The sequence below is a fragment of the Phlebotomus papatasi genome, chromosome 1 (genome assembly GCF_024763615.1).
Source record: "Phlebotomus papatasi isolate M1 chromosome 1, Ppap_2.1, whole genome shotgun sequence".
Lineage (NCBI taxonomy): Eukaryota > Metazoa > Arthropoda > Insecta > Diptera > Psychodidae > Phlebotomus > Phlebotomus papatasi.
The window spans coordinates 47,979,221-47,999,348 of NC_077222.1; the positions used below are offsets into that span (position 1 = coordinate 47,979,221).

The 20,128-nt window shown below is 33.5% G+C and overlaps 1 protein-coding gene across 3 annotated transcripts in view; it reads left to right on the top strand.

Annotated features, from left to right (window-relative positions):
- LOC129799490 (homeobox protein Hmx-like) overlaps positions 1–20,128 on the top strand; it is a 35,668-nt gene that overhangs the window by 3,924 nt on the left and 11,616 nt on the right. Inside the window, exon 3 of one of the 3 annotated variants that reach the window (XM_055843430.1) lies at positions 6,041–6,933. The exons of 1 other annotated variant lie outside the window; for it this stretch is intronic. Coding sequence is in view for 1 of the 2 variants with exons in the window: in XM_055843431.1 (XP_055699406.1) it covers positions 12,201–12,541 (341 nt within the window). In the remaining variant the exon portion in view is untranslated. Of the gene's footprint in view, positions 1–6,040; positions 6,934–10,663; positions 12,542–20,128 lie in introns of those variants that run through there. One more of the 3 variants, XM_055843431.1, reaches the window with a different exon arrangement.

Here is a 20,128-nt window from a genome sequence, read left to right on the forward strand (position 1 = left end):
TTCTCACTTTTCTCGCAGAGAAAACAGTGTTTTACAAAGGTGTAGATGAATAAATTTTCTATGAAAATTATGTCCTCAATGTATTTTTTTTTTCAAATTTACGGAAGCCCGTAATGAAGCGAATCAAAATATGATAATACCCAATGTCTGGTACTATTTGCCCCAGCATTTTTGAGAATAGTCACAAAATTACCTTTTAGAAATTGGCTCGATAAACGTATTTCCTTACAAAATAGAGGAAAATTACTTTTACAAAGTTGTAGAACGGTAAATTTCCTATAAAACTGCGATAATTAGAAATTTCTGGAGCGCTCGAGTAGTTTGTAAAAAAATAAAATATCCATTTTGTGACTTTTTGCCTCAGTCTCCCCTATCGATAAAAAAATATTACACACAAAAAAATGGAAAATTCTTAAACAGAAACACCCAGGAATTTAATTTCAAATCCCATCAAATGAATGCCAATGCTTTAATCCTAAGTCCTTGATTATTTAGTTTTAATTGCAATTTGCAAATCTCAAAACATTTTTCATTTTTCAGCTAATGCTGAACTTAAACTCTCGGTCTCTTAGCGTCAAACAGATAAGGATTCTAGCCCATTTCATTGGCAAAGAGCTTCTGAATTTTAACGCCTCGAGGATTCACGTCCAATTTAAGTTCCAGGAGTCTTATATATTTTTAATTTAAAATTTTTAAATTTGTGGAGCTCAGAGGCAAAATGACACATATCCTATACTTTAGCCATAGGATATGTGTCATTTTGCCTCTGAGCTCCACATTTAGAGTCATAAATTTTCTGTGTGTATTAGCGATCATATTTTAAAAAAAAGTTCACACATTATTAGTTGTTTTGCTTATTTTTTTTGTATTTAAAACAATTTTAAAAAATAAAAATTGTTTTGAAGTTTAAGAATTCAATCGTTAAAGAAAAAGAAGAAAAATCAATTTCTTTTTATTATATTTTATTTAAATTTGCAAAAATAAAATTTATATATTTAATTTATTCTTCGTGAACAATAATTATAATTTGTGCAGCATGTTAACAACGTGATGCCCGTATGTTGTATTTGAAGTAAACAATTTTGGTCAATATATTACTCCCTCCGTTCCGAAATAAGTCGTACGTTTGGGAAAAATTCTTGTTCCGAAATAAGTCATACGTTTGGGAAAAAATTGGGATTAAGGGAGAGTTTGTTGGTAAAAGTTTTGTGTATCAACAATATCTCTTCTAAAGAACTATTGTTAATGTTCAGAACTAAAATTGGGGTCCAGTCTTGATGGTAAGTTGAGGAACGAATGTCTTAAAAATGTATTATTTTTAGCGTTTTATTTTCAATCTAAAATAGGTGCAGAATGGTGAGAGATAGAGACTTGGGACCTTCGGGGGACCCCCCCATTAGTTGACCCTGGGACCATTAATATGTCCTTTATTTTGCCCCCACTCCTTCCCTTCCCCTCCAAAATCATCTTTTTAGGATTGCTCGAAAACACGTCGTGCGATTTTTTTTTTCAATTCTGGATGTGTCTTAGAGAAACATATACATAGTCCCAGAGTTAACTTATGGCGGGTCCGCTGAAGGTCCCAAGTCCCTGTTTCTCAACATTTTGCACCCAGATATTCGAAAACATAAAAAAAAAGGATGTTCTTTTTATTGCTCATTCTGCAAAATTTGAAATATAAAAAATATCATATCAGTAATAACAGTTGAGTTCTACTTGTGCATACTAAAAATTTAGAACAAATTCTAGCCTGTAATGTTAATCACAGTCCATCTTGTAGTAATTAACTATCTACCGGAGTTATTTGAAAAAAACGCGAAAAATGGACAACTTCAACATATCGATTCCTCAACTTACCATTGTGATAGGATCCCCATATTATCCCTGAACATGGAGGATAGTTCATACACAAGATATTTGCAAATGACAAAAACATTCTCTGAAACCATTCCTTAATCCTTAATTTTTCGCCAAACGTACGACTTATTTCGGAACGGAGGGAGTAGTATTTTAGATAGTCACAAATTTCGGAACGATCAATAAAATTTTTCATATTGACCAGTATAAATAGCAATCAGTATTTTTAATCCTTTAACCATTTAAGGACGATTGAAACACCGGTATCCCATAAAGAAAATAATTTTTCCTGACTACCTAAAGTTATTTTTTCTTATGTTTGCACGTAATAGCAAAGTAGGGTAAACTGATATAATTTGGAATTAGTGTTACAAGTTGGACAATTCGCCGGTATAAGTTGGACATGGTTTTTTCTTGATAAATACAGTACAAAATTTGTTTTTAAGCACAAGGAACCAAATTATAAAACTAAACCATTAAAAATATACAAATAAAAATGAAGTTCTAAAGGAGAATGGTCAAAAGTATATGGGCGCTGGTCCCGGAATCGCCACAAACGAGAGTAGGCGCATTTTGTAGGTACTGATATAAGATTGAAAAATTGCCGGGACCCAGGACGATAAACGTTGGGAGTCCTTCTAAAATGGCCTTTATCCTTCCGAAAAATCGCTGTTTTGACTACGAATTACGCAAGAACGACTAAAGCGATCTTGATGAAATTCGGTATAGGGTCAGTGTATGACTTAAAGTTTTTATCCATGCATACCACCCCCTCCCTCCACCCTCCGTTCTGATAGCCCCCATACAAAATGGGGGCACTTTACCTTATAACTCCTTTCTAAGACGATGTAGAAAGCTGAAATTCGACAAGGGAACAAAGCTTAGGGAAGACTTTTAAACCATGTATAATATCTCCCTCCTCTGTCCCACTTTCTGGTAGCCCTCATACAAAATGAGAGCATTTCACCTTATAACTCCTTTCTAAAAGGAGGCAGAAAGCTGTAATTCGACTAGATGTCTATAAATGCATATAAAATCTAGAAAATTATTGTTAACGTTATTAGTTATTTATTTTTTTCATTCTTTTACAAACCAACTACTTCTTCTCAGAAAGGAGGTCAAAATGTTCTCATTTTGTATGGGATTACTAGAAGGGGTGGTGGAGGAGCGGGTTAACATGCATAGTTGAAAAGTCGTCCATAAGTTTTGTTCCCTTGTTGAATATCAGCTTTCTACATCGTCTTAGAAAGGAGTTATAAGGTAAAGTGACCCCATTTTGTATGAGGGCTACCAGAACGGAGGGTGGAGGGAGGGGGTGGTATGCATAAATAAAAAGTTTAAAACATACACTGACCCTATACCGAATTTCATCAAGATCGCTTTAGCAGTTCTTGTATAATTCGTTGTCAAAACAACGATTTTTCGGAAGGATAAGGGCCTCTTTTACAAGGACTTCCAACGTTTATCGTCCTGGGTCCCGGCATTTTTCTCAACCTTATATCAATATCTTCAAAATGCGTCTACTCTAATGTTTGTATGAAGATGAACCAGCGCCCATATACTTTTGATCATTCTTCATCATTGTGAAAAATAGTTTTTGTGCTCTAGAACTGTTCCTCCATGGTTTAGAACATTGATCCCAGAACAAAAGTTGTTACCTATACTAATGTCTACCCAATGACATAGGTCCCGTTTGTGGCGATTCCGGGACCGGATTTGACCATTCTCCTTTATCAAGACAAAAAGCCCTGTCCGAATTGTACCATTGTCCAACTTGTACCACTGTCCAACTTGTACCACTTTACCCTAGAAGGTTGAAGGAATCTATAGGATATTTTTTGCAAGTCCATACGTATTTGCGATATAGTAAATTTTAAAGCTCAAAAAATGACGAATTTTCAAATTCTCGTATTGAAAATTGATTTTAATTATTTTTTATACTTCCAATTTTTTAAGCAAAACCGTTTTGGTAAAAGTAACTACAATACTCAAACACAATATTTCATTAAAGTGAAATTTATCAGTCGTTGGGGTATCGTGAGAAAAATTATTTAAATTTTTGGGGTATTTTTGTCACTATCGTTCATAGGAACAAAAAATACACCAAACCAGATTTTGTTGGATTTTGTAAGCTTAGATGTAAGACCTTTTTCTGATTTTGTTTTTCGGTTTCATTTTTATTACTGATTTCCGGTCAGTGAAAACTGACTCGTCGTTAAGCGTTTAGAACGGTATTTAGGACGGGTTTAGGTCAATGACGGTCAAAAATTAGGGACCAGAGAAAATCACTTTTTCTGACTTTAGAGCAATACAGAACTTTAGGATGCCATAGGAAATATTTCATTATTAAGAATGATAAATTTCAGTTGTTCCAATCACCTACTTACTAAATTGTTTTTTTTTAATAAAATTACGAAAATATACTGATCAAAATATTTCAGCTGTAAAAAGAAATAACTAAAGCGGTAAGAAATAGCCGAAATAGCATTTTACTGTTCACGGTAACCCCCATAGAAAATGTAGTGGTTCTTTATTGCCCCCTGCCCTTTTCTCCTATCTCAAACTATGTTTATTTTTGATTTTTTTAAACTGACCTTAGCAATTTCATTGATTTTCGGATTAGGGGAAACTGGGGCACCACCAAACACGGGGTAGCACCAAACACTAATTTTTATTTCTAAACTATTTGGACTATCTCGACCATTCCTTCAGTGGACAAGCATCCATATAGTGCCTATAAATTCCTATAGGCCTTGTCCTCAGAAGTCGAATATCCGATTAAAAAATCGCAGTATTTGGTGGTACCCCGTGTTTGGTGGTGCCCCAGTTTCCCTTATATGAAGTAAATTGCAAGTTTATTGCGCCTAAAATAGCTCAGGCGAACATTTCATCCATATTACATTTATATCAATACCCAAAAATTTTCTATTTTAATTTTTTAAAGTACTCAAGCCCTCTGAGGGACTCATTTTTCAATCGATTTATTTTAATTTAGTTTTTTTTTGCAAGGGCCTTGAAATTTCTAATTCGACTAACATAAGTTCCAAGTGGTAATGAATACTTTAATCAATCACCTTCTTTCAGAATAACTTCTTTACAGGTAATACATTGAGGTTACTTCAAGGTATTATTAATTTTCAATTTTGAATTATAGTTTTCTGATGATTTATTAGGGGAAAGTGGGGTAGTTCAAACATGCAAGGTAAAAAAAAATAAAAGTAAAATTTTGGTGTAAAAATTAATATTTGGGAAATGTGTACAGCACATTTTCTAATAGTCAATACTCAAAGAGAAAGTAGCTGAACTGCTGAACTCAGTTTGAATATAGTTCATAAATGTTTCGAAAATGAGCCCAAAAACAGACTCAAGACGCGTGAAACTTGAAACTAACTCATCCTACCCTGACAATAATTTCTATTATCGAGTTGGGACCCTTTGCCTTCTCTTTTAGTTTATTAATTAAATTTATCTGTAATTGTCTGACTCTAGGCTTTTTTTTTAAATTCACACCTTTATTAGGTTACTGATGGTTATTCTATAATAATATTTCTAAAACAGTTTTCCTACTTATTTATCGATCCTCAAAATTATAAAAAAAACTTTGACGCTAAGTTTTAGTTTTTAAATTTAAAACCGTTTTGTATATTTTGAATTTTTTTGTGTTCAAAATGATTTTTGTTATGGCTGATACACCTGCCAATACAAAACTCTGAAGAAACTTTTTTCTGTCATTTTGCTCTGGAAGTTGGTTAACAATGTTAAGACGGCGATAGACATTAGAGGGGCTGAAAATGTAATTAATAGAACACAATATTTTTGTGACTTTATTTGATACAATTTTTGTTAACTATTTTAAAAGGATATGATAACTTTCTTTAGTAAAAAAAATGTTTTTGTTTTTGCGACACCGATGTCCCACTTGTCCTTAAAGGATTATTAAGACAAAGTTTGCTCTTTCGTATATAAATTTTAACAAAATCGTTTAATATTATTTGACTTAAAACTGAATTTAAATATCTAAAAATGTTCTAAGAATTTTATTTCAGTCCAATAAATTTTGGGATTAGTTACAAAAATCACTATTGAAAAATTAATTTCCGAATTTAGATATTTTTTTTTAAAGATTACAATTTTTCTAGTTTAAAATTTTATCGTAAGATTGTCCTTTGAATCTTCATTTTAGTGACGAATAAGAACTCCAAAAAATTCCTTTCATCATGCGCTGTAAATTGATAATCTTTCAAAGATGTGCGCCTAAGCAATGTGTGCATAAAAATCATTTTCTCCAGTAGTATGTGAATTCTGCATTAGCGAGGACAAGGAGAAAGCATCTCCATTATGCTCTCTAAATGTTCAGTACTTGATCTTCTTAAACCATATGATCATCACTATTGGACAATAGTTAAACACAATGGGATGATTTTGTAGCAGATTTCACACATAAGTGCCGACACTTAATCCGTCGCTCGAAACACCTTTTATCCGCATGGGATATTTTGTCCTCTTTCTCTTGCGTCTCTGGCAATCCTCTGCCACCTTTTTTTTTCTTTAACACAATAAATATTTATCTAGAGCAACTCTGCCGAAAGATAAACATTACACTTTGGTATAAAAGGATCCCAATGGAAAACATTTTTTTGTAGGTGTTTTTACGTCCTTTTTGCTATATACATAATGTTCTTCGATGAATCCATACAGGAGTTTATTTCCTTGGTTTTTCCGGACTAATGGGTTAATCTCGGAATTTGTGACATATCCCTAATCTCATGGATTTTCTTCAAAACACCAAAAAGTAAAATTTATTTCATGGAAAATCAGGATAAAGATCCTGATTGCTAAAGCTTTATGAAGTATTGAAGTATAGAAGTGAAGTGATGGCAAATCTCTTAAATAATATCATTTTGAAAGGTGCAATAATTCCCTGAATGAAGCAAAATCAGAAAGCAATTCATTTGGCATTGAAGAAAAATCTGGCTTTTCTTATTTGATGCTTTTATCTATTGGACCGCAATGGAGAGATTTTGAAATGATCTTGAAGAGGATAAAAAGGGAAACAAAAAGGGAATAAAGCAAAAGTACTCAGTTTTAGTGGAATTTATAAGATATCAAACATTTACCGACCGACCACCAAAGATGATGATAATTGGAGAAGAATGGAATTGATGCCAATTTTTCAGTTTCTCCAATATCAGTTGCATTTTGAAGAGGACGCATGAGAGAAAGAGGCAGATAAGTTTCACAAAGTAGGTAAAACTACTGTTGAGAGTACCACAAATGATTTTGTGTTCATTGAAGTGCACTTAATGTTCAACACTCGACGGATTAGCTAGAGTTTCTAGTGGCTCAATGAATAGGAAGGGGCACCGGAGCAAGAAAAATGAATAAAGCGAATTATAATTGGGAAGGGAGAAAAGGAGATGCTTTTGCAACAATAAAGGTCCTCTGGAGACGTAAAACTCTGCATGTCTAGACTCCACTTTAATTACATCGATTTTCCCAATGACTGATTTTTGCTCTAGCATCCTGAAATAAAGTACTTATTGTGCACTGTTTGGATACTCAAATTATTCGAACCAAATACGAAAGGCGCCAGTTGAGATAATTGGATGATGACCAATTGAGTGAAGGAACTATTTCTTAAGCTGCAATAGCGGACCTCCACAAGCAATATATATATATATATATTTTATCGTAGAACAAGGATTACAATTTGATTGTTAATTGCTTTGAACAACCGAACAATGCGAGTAATTGGGGTAAGAAAATTTTTATCTCCAGAAAGACTATCAAGATGGTCGAAGTTTAACATTTCAGTGTATTTTCCAACATTGTAAAAGAGTCTTGAGGCTTTAGTTTAGTTAGAATTTACATGTTTGCTTTTAGATTTAGATTTTTATTTGGGACAGTTCACAAAGGAACAGAATGATTTTTAGAACGATTTTAGGCAAAATTTGTAATATTTTTTTTTTACTATTTTGAGGATTTTAAATTTAAAAATGCTATAGGGGAAAGTGGGGCAGTCATAAGTTAATTGTAAACACTGCGGTATTATTTATTAGATGTAAGACTTCAGAAGACGAGACCTACGATTGAACAGGAGGCTGTTCAATCACTGTCACAATAAATTAATTCTCCATGGAAAACATGGGATACTGGCTGAATTGTACGCATGATACGTATTTCATATCAAGTTTCGTCTTGTAAAAGAGTTTGTGATAAAGGAAAACAGATATAATTCGTGAAGTGCTAAACAATCCTTTCAAGAAGAAGTGATGGTCAAAATTTCAATGAAATCGATACAGTATTTTTTGAAAAATTTAATTTATCGATTTAAAAAAAAGTTTTGAGAAAAAAGCAATTCGAATTGATCCACTGGCTGCCCATAGGGATAGAAATTTGTCTGAAGTCTCTACTTCCTAGAGGTTAATTCAGAATGACTTGAATCTTTGAGAAAATTCTTTACGTGTTTCACTATTAAAAAAATTGAGAATTTCGTTTTTGAACTTTAAAGGCAACGTAATTCATTGAATCTGTAAAGTTCTAACTGATTTGAAGTGTTTTTAAAAAAATTTTTTTTGATCGATTTTATTTTCCAAAATTGATGCATAAAGTGAAAAACTACTAATTTAGATTCTTTGTTCTTGTAAAACAGTTTCGAAATTCATTCAAAATCCATTATGATTGTCCCATCCTCTCCTACAAATAATGAAAAATTGTATGTCTTCATCTTCATTAGAATCTTCATTTAACTGAAATTGGGAATGCTTCATTCGAAAGAATATTTAACCCTTTAAGGACGATTGGAACACCGGTGTCCCATAAAGAAAATAATTTTTCCTGACTACCTAAAGTTATTTTTTTTCTTATGTTTGTACACAATTGTAAAGTAGAAGGTTAAAGGAATCTAGAATATTTTTTGGAAGTCTCTGGCTATTTGCTATGTAGTAAATATTTAAGCTCAAAAATGGCGAATTTTTAAATTCTCAAATTCATAATTTATTTTATTTATTTTTTATACTTCCAATTTTTTTTAAGCAAAACCCTTTTGGCAATAAAAACTACAATATTCATACGTAATATTTTTCATTAAAGCGAAAAATATTATTCATTGAATTGTCAGAAAAATTACTTAAATTTTTGGGTTATTTTTGTCCCTATCGTTCATAGAAGCACAAAATATACCGAATCAGACTCTGTTGGACTTTCCAAGGTTAGATGTAAGACTTATCATTGATTATGTTTCTCAGTTTAATTTTTATTGTTGATTTTCAGACCGTAAAAAGTGTCTCGTCGTTAAAGGGTTAAACCAAAATTTTTTAGAGACTAAAAATAAAACAGCGATGTAACATTGTTTTGTTAGGTTAATAATGATGAAACATTTATAAAATAAAGAGGGAAGTTTGGCATCTTTGAAATGGGAGCACCTTTAAAATAGGACTTTTTTCTCCTATGGAACTGGCAGGGACCATGTTATAAATTTGCTCCATAAATTAATTGTGAACCTAAGTTCCAATATGATAAGGTTCAGTTTCATTTAAAAATTGGAGAAAAAAGTCATATAGCCATATATTAAAGGTGCCCCACTTACCCTTAGGGGAGACAGGGGTAGAATTAGCCAGCAAATGAAGTTTTTTTTTCGCGCATGATTTGTGAAAAAATTATAAAGTTTGTCTAATGTTTTTATGTTTCATAAGTAGCATTAAGATATTGGCTGTATAAAACCGTATAGTTCAGAGCTCTCAAATCCTTGGCTTTTTCTAGAGAGGATAATGAAAAAAGTATGACACATTGGCTACACCTGCCCCGGCCTGGGTAGATTTAGCCACTTTCGGGGTGCTATTTGCCACCAGTTTTCCAGACGAAATTTTAAAACTGTAAATACCAAGTGTTATTTCACTTGATCCACTGAAGCCCACTGATCACTGATACTAAATATGTAACTTAAACCTAATGAAAAAGACTTTAGCCGACTTTTTTATGACATTTTTGTAATTGCGGCAAAATTGATGAAAATATCCTGAAAAAATCTATTTCACAAATTTTTCATCCGAATGGCAATATTGCTTGGAATATCAATAGTACTTCTTCATCTAACAATTATCCATGTATTAGTGAAAAATCATTGATAGTTTTATCCGGCCACGGAAGAGTGGCTACAACTGCCCCGAGGGCTCTTTGAGTGTTTATCATCTTATATAAAAAATTGGATAATTATTATCCAAGTGAAAAATATTTTTTAATTAGGTTTATGAAACCAGAAACGAGGTAAAACTGTGACATCTTGACTACAAACTCAGAAAACCAAATGCTGGTCCAAAAACTGAAACATCAAAACTGCAGTTTTATACCCATTTTATAAAAATGCTTCTAAATTGTAGGATAACAGGATCAGACTTATAAATATTTCTGGCAATATGGGGATGTGTTCCTACTTTCATTAAAAAATACTTTGCTCAAGGTACATTTTAAGGGAACCGAGAAAAATCCACTGTCTACTTCTGCCCCTGGCTAATTGTACCCCGGTCTCCCCTACAATATTTTTTTCTTTAAATTACTTATTAAAAATTTTTGAATCACGGAAAATTGTCCTAATTAGCAATTTAACGTAAAAAAGAATAAAGACATGAAATCAATAAAACTCCCAAGAAACATGAAACATATGAAAAGTTCCGAAATGTCTTGTTTCTTCTTCCAAAAAAATATCACCTTCTTTTAAGAAAATAATAAGTGTATAGAATAGATTATTATTTTCTGAAATATCAAACAATTTGGTAATACAAAGTATTTGCAACATTATTTGACAAAGCTCAGTGATACTTTATAAGTATGGTCAACCGTTCAAATGGATGATGCATGCTCTTCATTAAAACTTTCCCCAATGGAGTTCCCTCAATTTTTTATCCATTTAATATTTAACAGCGTCGATTTAAGGTCACACTACGGCAAACCACACGACGACGCACAATTTACGCAAAACCACTCTACCTCCCCAATTCCCTACCATGATGATGAAAAATTTATTACGCCCATTACACGCATTTAACTTTTTCTTGCTGTATAAATGGTGCGTGCGTTGTTACGTTTCTTTTTTTTTCTGGGGAAATGTATGTGATATTTATTGCTAAAACGATTTTGTGTGTAATTAGAGAAAATAACGAGGATATTTTATTTCTTTGCCGTTCTTCTCTTTCTACCTAACCACTTGGGTATGAGTGGTTGTTTGTGGGAGATAGAGTAAGGTACTAAAATAACATTGTTTCCATTTTCATCCCTTATGGTTTTTGTATTATATTATGTCGTGTTGATGGTCTGATGAATTAGCAAAGAGTGAAAAGAGAGAAGAAAGACTTTTTTCCCATTTCCCGCCACATTTATCGTCCAAAGTATTTTGTGTTTGGTAGAAGTTGGAATACTTCAAAAATTCCTACTTCTCTTTCTCACCATCATTGAAGCCCCCTCGAATTTTAGTGTTTATGCCTCCTTTTAGTAATTTCACCCCTATTCTCCAGGACCTCTGGTTGCTATCCTTTTCCTTCAGATAGAACTAGTTAAGATGGCAGATAGGGATGAACATATAGGAGATTTCTCTTATTCACCGAAATATATTCCACGAAAACGGGGGCTCAAAGAATGATGATGGTGAAAAAGGGCTCTTTCGTGGGGTGGAAAATATATCACTCCTCTTTTTGACTCCTATTGGCCGCAATCCGTGCTCCGCCCTTCGGTTTTGCCCGTGTTTGAATGCGTACCATTCCAATATTCCTCAACTCTTGCACAAACACGCACACAGGAACCCCAGGGGTTGTTTTTACTCTCCCTTTGGCGCACACGATTATTCGTTGTCGTGTCGTCATAGTTGCTTCGTCTACCACCGGCCTTAACTTGGGGTATGAATGTTGTTCAGAAAGTGTCGGGATTGCAACAAGACACTCAGGAGGTACTCCTTGGATCGTATTTTTTAAATTTCTTTTCGTTAATTCAATTGGCAGTCGTTATAATAATGGTCTCCTGGTGAAAGTGATTCAATTTCAATAAAGTACAATATCCTTAAAAGTGCTTCATATGTTTGAACTTCATTCCCTCATATTTGATGTGTTGTGATTTTTTTTTCTAACAAGAAACCAACTAATTGATTTGTGCTAACAATGGCACTATCAGTGTTTTCCTGTGCTAACACAAAAAAGCAATGTCTTTCAAATTTGTGGTGAGAGGAAATTAATCGTAATTTTAAACCTTGACAATTTACCTGTGTTCTCTGTGGGGGAGAAGACAGAAGAGAAAGAATAACAAAAAAAAAGCCTTAGAAGAAACTTGAAAACAAGGGCGAGAAGTGAAGGCGAACCATGTCACAAGACACAGATGTGGATATCAGTGTTGTATCTAGTCCGGAAGCCAGTCCGCAGAGGGAAGAATCACCGTCGCTAAAGACACCATGTGAGGATGGCAAGAGGCAGTCGCAGCACACAATCATCAACACGTATCAGGATGGAACAGAAAGTCGCCTTGGGTCACCACATCATTCACCCACCGATCAGAGGAAGGTCTCAGGGACGGGCTACACGAGTTTCTCAATATCCAGCATCTTAAGCCGAAATGACCCTAAGAAGGGATCCCTAGCACCCTTCTCAACAGTTCCAGCGGCACAAGGAATTGGGGGGCATCACGACGCTTCGATGCTTTCAAGGTAGAATTTTCAAGAACTAAATCTTAATAAGATTTATTGTGTGACATACCGGCCTCCGGGGCTGACTTTGCCACCGCCCTGCTTTTCTTTTAAGATTTCTTTAATTCTAACGGTGAAGCATGCTTTTACGGATATGGTACTGGTACTATGATAAATCCTATCGATTAAGATAATTCTTAAGTTCTAGGGGTAAGAAAAAGCTTATGGAGAGCAGCGGGGCATGTCACCCCCGAAGATGAAAGATAAATACTAAACTCGATAAATTCAACGAGAAGTTAAATTCAAGAACTGGGGTGAAATGATAAATCTCTCTAATTGTCCCATCGCTAGTGTCGAATTTCAATTATGGACGATCGAGATAATAACTTGCATCGATAGTGTCGATAATTATCGCCACTAATTTATCGACACCTCTGGAGCTGTCGATTTGTACTCTCGAAGTAAAATCTAATTAATGTTTAACGTTTTTTTTCGGCAGTAAAAATCTTTTTTTACTCTTTTAATTTATATTTATTAAATGTTGTTAATGATAACAACAATAATATATATGCTGTGGGCATCGTAAATCACGGTAGGCGAAACCGGGGTAGAATTAGCCACGTATAGTATTCGATAGTGGTATCTTAAAGTTTGTCTTCGAAGGAATATTGAGGAAACCACTCTTAGGGTAAGTGTGCCAAATTCCGGCCACCTTTTTTATTCCTCGAATTTCCATGAAGTTCTAGTTTTTATATACTCGAGAGATTATACAATGCAAAAGAAAAACACAAAATGTAATTTCTATAAACGAGATGACGTGAAACAGACATTGGAAGAAATTCCGAAGGGCAAGGAACTATGAGAATAAAGGTGGCCGAAATAGGCCACCAATGCTCTGTCTATATTTTTATTCATTTTAAAATGTACTGAGAATGATTTTAGAGAAAATAAAGACAACAAGTTTCCAAGCAACACTCCTTAAGAAAAAGGAATAAAAAAAATCAATTTGTATTAAAAATATTACATTTCAAAATTGAGATTTTTGCGCTTGCATGCAACTATGCCGAAATTTGGCATACTTACCCTAGTATACTTCCCTTACTATTCATTGAAATACTTATCAGCCTCATACAAACATTTTTTGTACAAATTATTATACGCAACGAAAAATTTCATTTGGTGGCTAATTCTACCCTGGTCTCCCCTATAGCATGGAAATAATATTGGCCAAATCAGATCCGATTTTTTTGATTCTATCAATTCTGTTCAAATACAAAAATATCTTTACACTACATACACTAACCGGGAAATGTTCATGAGAGAAATCAGCTACTAATTGTAATTAGTAGCTGAATTAACTACTAAATGAAGTTGCTGCACCGTTTAAGAAACTGTCCAGGAACTTGACTAAAAGTTTTTTCATGGATTCCTCGTCCAAAATGAAAGTTACACTCCCTCAGTATCACAATTTTCTTAAAAACTTTTTTCTTGGGTAATGTTTTTTTAAATTAAAATCACTAAAATCACTGAAAAAAACTTTGATTGCAAATCAAAACAAGCAACTAATGAGGTTATGTTGTACTGTCCCAAAGTGTCACAATAACCATCCGATAATCCGCGAAGAGCTGACACATTTTATCTTATCATTTGGATCTAACGATACTAGAGATTCAGTAATGTGGAATCGATACTAGCGAGAGCCAAACTTATCATTTCACCCCTCGGTACTGTCTATTCAATTCCGCGATTGTCTGATTATAACAAAAAAAACATCATAAACGATTACCAATTATCTCGTTCAATACACCATTTCCTCCTAATCCGAGACACCTTAGACTTTACTGTCTTATAGACAGAGAGGCAAAAATATCTTTATATATGAGTAATAAAAGTTGGTTGCTCTCGTGAATTTGACCTCAGATATTTAATAGAGTCTTGTCCAATATGAATAAGAAATTTTGAGTTTTGTTTTAAAGAACGAGTGGAAAACTCTGAATAGTGGTTGTAAAAATTATGGATTTTGTTGGATTTTTTATGACAGCGAAATAAAATAATGATAATACTTTTGCTTTTTCAGAATAAAAAAATCGTTTGGTCCCATTAATCTTCCTTAATGTATCTTTTTCTATATTTAATTAAAATTAAGATATAACATATCTCAAATATAAAGAAAAAAAATTAAAAATAGAAATGTTTTTTTTTTCACATTCGGAATCTTCATTCTCTAAAGTTTATAAATTTTCATTAATTTATTAATTTACTTCTCAAAATAATAAATAAGTTATGAGTATCACTCCTTATGGTGAACCGGGATAGAATTAGTTATAGGGGTAGAATTAGTCAGTGAGATGATTTAATTTGTTTTAGAATGAATATTGAGAAAATGCCTCTCTCCTTCTTCATTGAAATATTTATCTGTCAGATTCAAACATTTTTTTCATAAATTATACGTAAAGAAATATATAACTTGCTGGCATATTCTGCCCCGAATTTTCCTATTTCCGTTATTTACGAACACGTTTTTGACATTTCATAGGAAGAGACCTAACCCAAGAACTATTTCATTCATGGACATATTAGCTTTTGTTTTGTAAACATGTTTTCAAAATTGACTATGAGAGTGAGCGAGATGAATATAGATTCATTTATGTATAGCACAAAATTAACTTTTGTTTCGTAAACATGTTTTTGACTATTCCATGTGAGTGAATGAAATCTAGATATAGTCATCTCGCTCACTCTTATAGAACTGCTGAAAACATGTTTACAAAACAAAAGTGATTGTGTGCACGGTATAATGCCCAACGCACAATAACTTTTGTTTTTGAATATGTTTTTAAAATTTCCTACGAGAGTGAGCGAGATGACTAGATCTAGTTCTCACTCACTCTCATTGAAATGTCAAAAACATGTTAACTAAACAAAAGTTATTGTGCGTTGGGCATAATGCCCAACGCACAATAACTTTTGTTAGTAAACATGTTTTTGACATTTAAATGACAGTGAGCGAAATGTAGATCTAGTCATCTCGCTCACTCTTACAGAAAATAACATGTTTACAAACAAAAGTTATTGTGCACTGGGCATAATTCATGAATCGGTTAAATTCATTTTCTTGCAATGTACCTAGAAGACAGATCTAATGAAATTTGAAGAATATTTTGTAAAAATTTGAAGTTGTATGGCCAATGTGATTTTACTTTTACACCAATAGAAAATATTTGATTAATTAAAAAATGCCTAAGTTTTAGATCAAAATGAAAAAAAAACTTTTAAATCCAATGTATTTCCAGATACATTACTCAAACTTTTTTTAAGCTCAATTAACATAATTGAGTTAGGATTTTGAATTGAAAACGATTAAACTTAGCAGATATTATTTGAATTTAGATTAATAATTGCAAATGTTTGTCCGAACAATGATCAATTATTAGAAATTTTGATTATTTATTTCAGTGAGATATTACGGAAGTGTTAACAAAATAATTTTCAGCAAAGAATAGGGAAAAAAAAGAAGTGGCCAACAAAGAAAGAGATTCCTCACTCAATTTCACTCTAATTCCTCCCCCGCCCCTCTCTTAATTCATAAAAATTAATTGAAGAGCACTCGATGGGTTTCACCCCTGCTTTTTTACTTTCGACAGTGACAAACAGGAAATTGTGTTTAACTCCACAGTCAAATATTAATAAGCCACGAGGTACAATCTTATCTGATAATCTAATCGGTGTGGCACACGACTTCGAGTTCATGAATAAAAATAATCGAGCATCATATGTGGAAACCATATAATTTGTTAGGCGGAATGTTGAGCTGTGTATATTAGGAAAAAAAGGATAGGTACTAAAAATGAATAGTACAATGCCCCCTTCTATCCATTTGATTCTATTCTAGGTAAAAATTCCTCAAATGAGACAATGCCCAGAATGTTCCGATAAACGAAGAGCGACGCAAATTTTAATAAATTAATTGCCACTCTTAGACATTTGGCCTTTCAATTAAAATTATTACCACAAAACATGGGAATTCAGGTATAATGAACAGTAAATTGCTCATTGAGGGTGGTTGATGTAGTTTACTGTTGTTTGGCAAATGAGAAAAATACCCAGATGGAATCTGAGGCGTGTTATTCTACTCCTATTATTTTATTTTGTCATAAAATGCAAATTACTGACTGTCCCTAATGGAATTATCTCTATGAGCTATTTTAAACGGGACGCACAACTATGAATTCTTAATTAGAGTAGATTGCTTTTTGCACGAGAGAACACTTTGAATATTCATAGCTCATCTAAAAAATCAATTAGGAAAATTTAACAGCACGAAAGCCTCTTTTCAAAAATAGAATTCAAATGACTCAGAAATAATATTATTTATCAAAGCTATGTACGATATTTTTAATACGGATGCTAAATAATATTTGATTAAAAAAATTATATTTTAAAACAGCACTGTATAAAATGGCCTATTAAAATTAACTGTAAAATTTTCATACAGGTTGGGGAAGGGAAAATAAAGAGCTTTACATTTTATCTGCAATAATTTTAAATTTTAATTATTTATAAACCCTTTTTGCAAAGATTTTAATTTTTTACTGAAAAAAAATTAATGTTTCACTAATTAAATTAAATTTTTTTACAGACCAAATTTTGGCTTTTTTATTGCTCATTTTTTATTAGGTGAGATTCTTAACAATCTCACCTACTATAATCCTAACAAAATTTCATGTCGTCCGATCGACCTCAAACTTGGCCAAAATGTGTTTTGCCACTTCCTGATCACGAATATATATGTGGCTATTTTACGTTCCCGGCCGGCCGGCTGGCCGGCCGGCCGGCCGGCCGGCCGGCCGCTCTTTGGAGCTTAATAGCTCCTAAACTAAAAAAGATATCGACTTGCGGTTTTCGGCAAAGGTTATATATCGGGTGAAAATTGCAACTTGGTGCATTGACCCCCCACCCCCCAACCCTCCTTCCGCCATTTTGAAGACCCCCCTTTTTTTGTTTTCTCAATAGCTCCGCCCCTATGGCATCGAGCAGACTCAAATTTTAGTATGTTATAGCTGGGCCTTAGGGCTTTCCATCAGTACTAAACTTAAGGTCCCCCGACCCCCCTGACCCGAGCTATAAGGGTCCAAAAAAAATTTCTTAAAATGGTCATAACTCCGGTTCTAATTGTCAGAATTTAAAAAGTGAGGGCTTTTTGGAAAACTCTCGTGAAATGCCACTTCCCCTTCTAACATCGCAAGTTCATAAAACCACCGCTAGGGGCGCTATTATTAAAAAGAAAATTTTTAAATCTTAAAAGTTAAATAACTCAAAAACTCCATTGTGCATCGGGCTGAAATTTTAGTATGTTGTAGCCGTTGATTATACCTATCAAACAAAAAAAACCTTAAGTCGATCTAAAACCCCTGACCCGAGCTATAAGGGGTCAAAGTTCGAACATTGACCGGCCTCTATCTCCGGTTCTAACTAACATAGCGACCTAAATTTTACCTTTTTGGTTTCGTCTCGATGAGCACTTTCAGATGTAAGTTCAAAAAATCACCACAGGTGGCGCTGTGATAGCGTCAAAATTCATCGAAATTCAAAGTCACTTTTCTCAAAAACGGCATTGTGCAAGTTAATGAAATTTTAGTATGTTGTGGTCCAGTCTAGGACGTTTCCAAAATAGTGCAAATGTGCGCTGTGGTTAAAACAGAACCGGAGATATGAGGGGTCAAAGTTCACGAAATTCAAAAAATCATATCTCCGGTTCTATGTGACCGATTCTGATGAATGAGGGCTTAAACGAAAGATCTCACCAAATACTACAACTTTCCAAAATATTTGAACTTCGTGGGATCAACACCAGGGGCGCCACAGTCGAAAAACCAATTTCAATATCACATAACCTCAATTATCTCGACTGTCGCTGAACCGATTTTGATGATTACTTCGACATAATTGTAGAGGACATTTGTCTCTACATTTCGTCCATACATCATTTTTCGCTCAGACTACGCTATCACTCCGATTTTGCCATTTAAGTGTGAAAAAATTGATTTTTCCCATAATAACGCTTTGAAATCACTCAGATGCCAATTTAACTGCCTCTACTCCACAAAGACACTTAAAATATGGTTTTAAATAGAAAGTCCCACAAAATACAACAATTCTTTGATATAGTTGAAGTTCAACAAATGACTACTTGAGGCACTCTGGATGAAAAAACAAGTTAAGAAACAAAAAACCTCGCTTATCTTGGCTTCTGAGTAATCGATGAGATCATGTTCTATAGGAAAATTATAGAGTACATTCTGATCTACATTTCACCCATATATCACTTTTCTGTCAGTTCATCCAAATCCTTGATATTTTGGTGTTAATTCAAAATTTGTATAGTTTCACGAATTTGATTCAAGATAACTGAATGGCGTCCCACAACTTCAGCTCTAAATCGAATTTGCATGCACTCCGAGTTAGCTCACGTTAAGAATCTCACCTACATAAGCCGGTTAGGATTATCTGTCCCTTTATATTTTAAAACTAAGGTCTTGATCAAGTAAAAACACAAAAAAAATCCATAATCTTAAAATTTAAGATTATAAAGTTTAAGTTTAAGATTATTTACTTATAACTTAGATACAACATAAAGTTTCATGGAAATCGGTTAATAAAACACATTACAATAGTCCGGTCAAGTTATTTTTGTTTTTGTTCAGGGTACAACTAGGACAAATGCGACACATTGTTGGAAAGGCTTTATCCTCAGTTATAATTGGTTACAATATACTAAAGTTTCATCTAAATTGAAAATAGGGATTTCGGAGATTTTGAGTTATTAGGTAAAGTGATATAATTTGGAATTAGTGTTACAAGTTGGACAATTCGCCGGCACAAGTTGGATATGGCTTTTTTCTTGATAAATACAGTATAAAATTTGTTTTTAAGCATAAGGAACCAAATTTTAAAACTAAAGCATTAAAAATATACAAATAAAAATGAAGTACTAAATTTATCAAGACAAAAAGCCCTGTCCAAATTGTAACATTGTCCAACTTGTATCACTGTCCAACTTGTACCATTTTACCCTACTGCATACAAATTTTGAAAATGGAATATTCGTTTGAGCGTTTCTGAAATAATCAGTTAGAGTATGAAGCTAGGATGCTTTGAAGAGTTGTAGCATTTCCCGAGACCTTTCTAAGATACCTAATATCATCTAATTCTGACAATTAGAACTAAGTCTTTTGGACTCAGTTATAATATATTAAAATTTGAGACTGATCCATGTCATAGGGATTGATTTATGGAGTAAACATTTAGGGGTGTTCCAAAGTTGTGGAAAGGCCACCTGTAATGGATTGGATCTGACGATATCGACGGCTCAGAATATAAAACGAATAAGTTGCGAATGGAAAACTTTATAGCAGAGCGATTTCAAGCTGGCATTTTACATGCTGAGTATAGGATTTTAAGATTTGAAACCCCTATAACTTCGGGGATAATTAAATTTCCGGTATAACATTCACAGGGTAGGTAGACGGTATCAAGGAGTACCCGAAAAGAGAAAAAGCGAATTTTTCAAAACATCGACTTATTCGACTTTCATTCTGACAAGTCGAT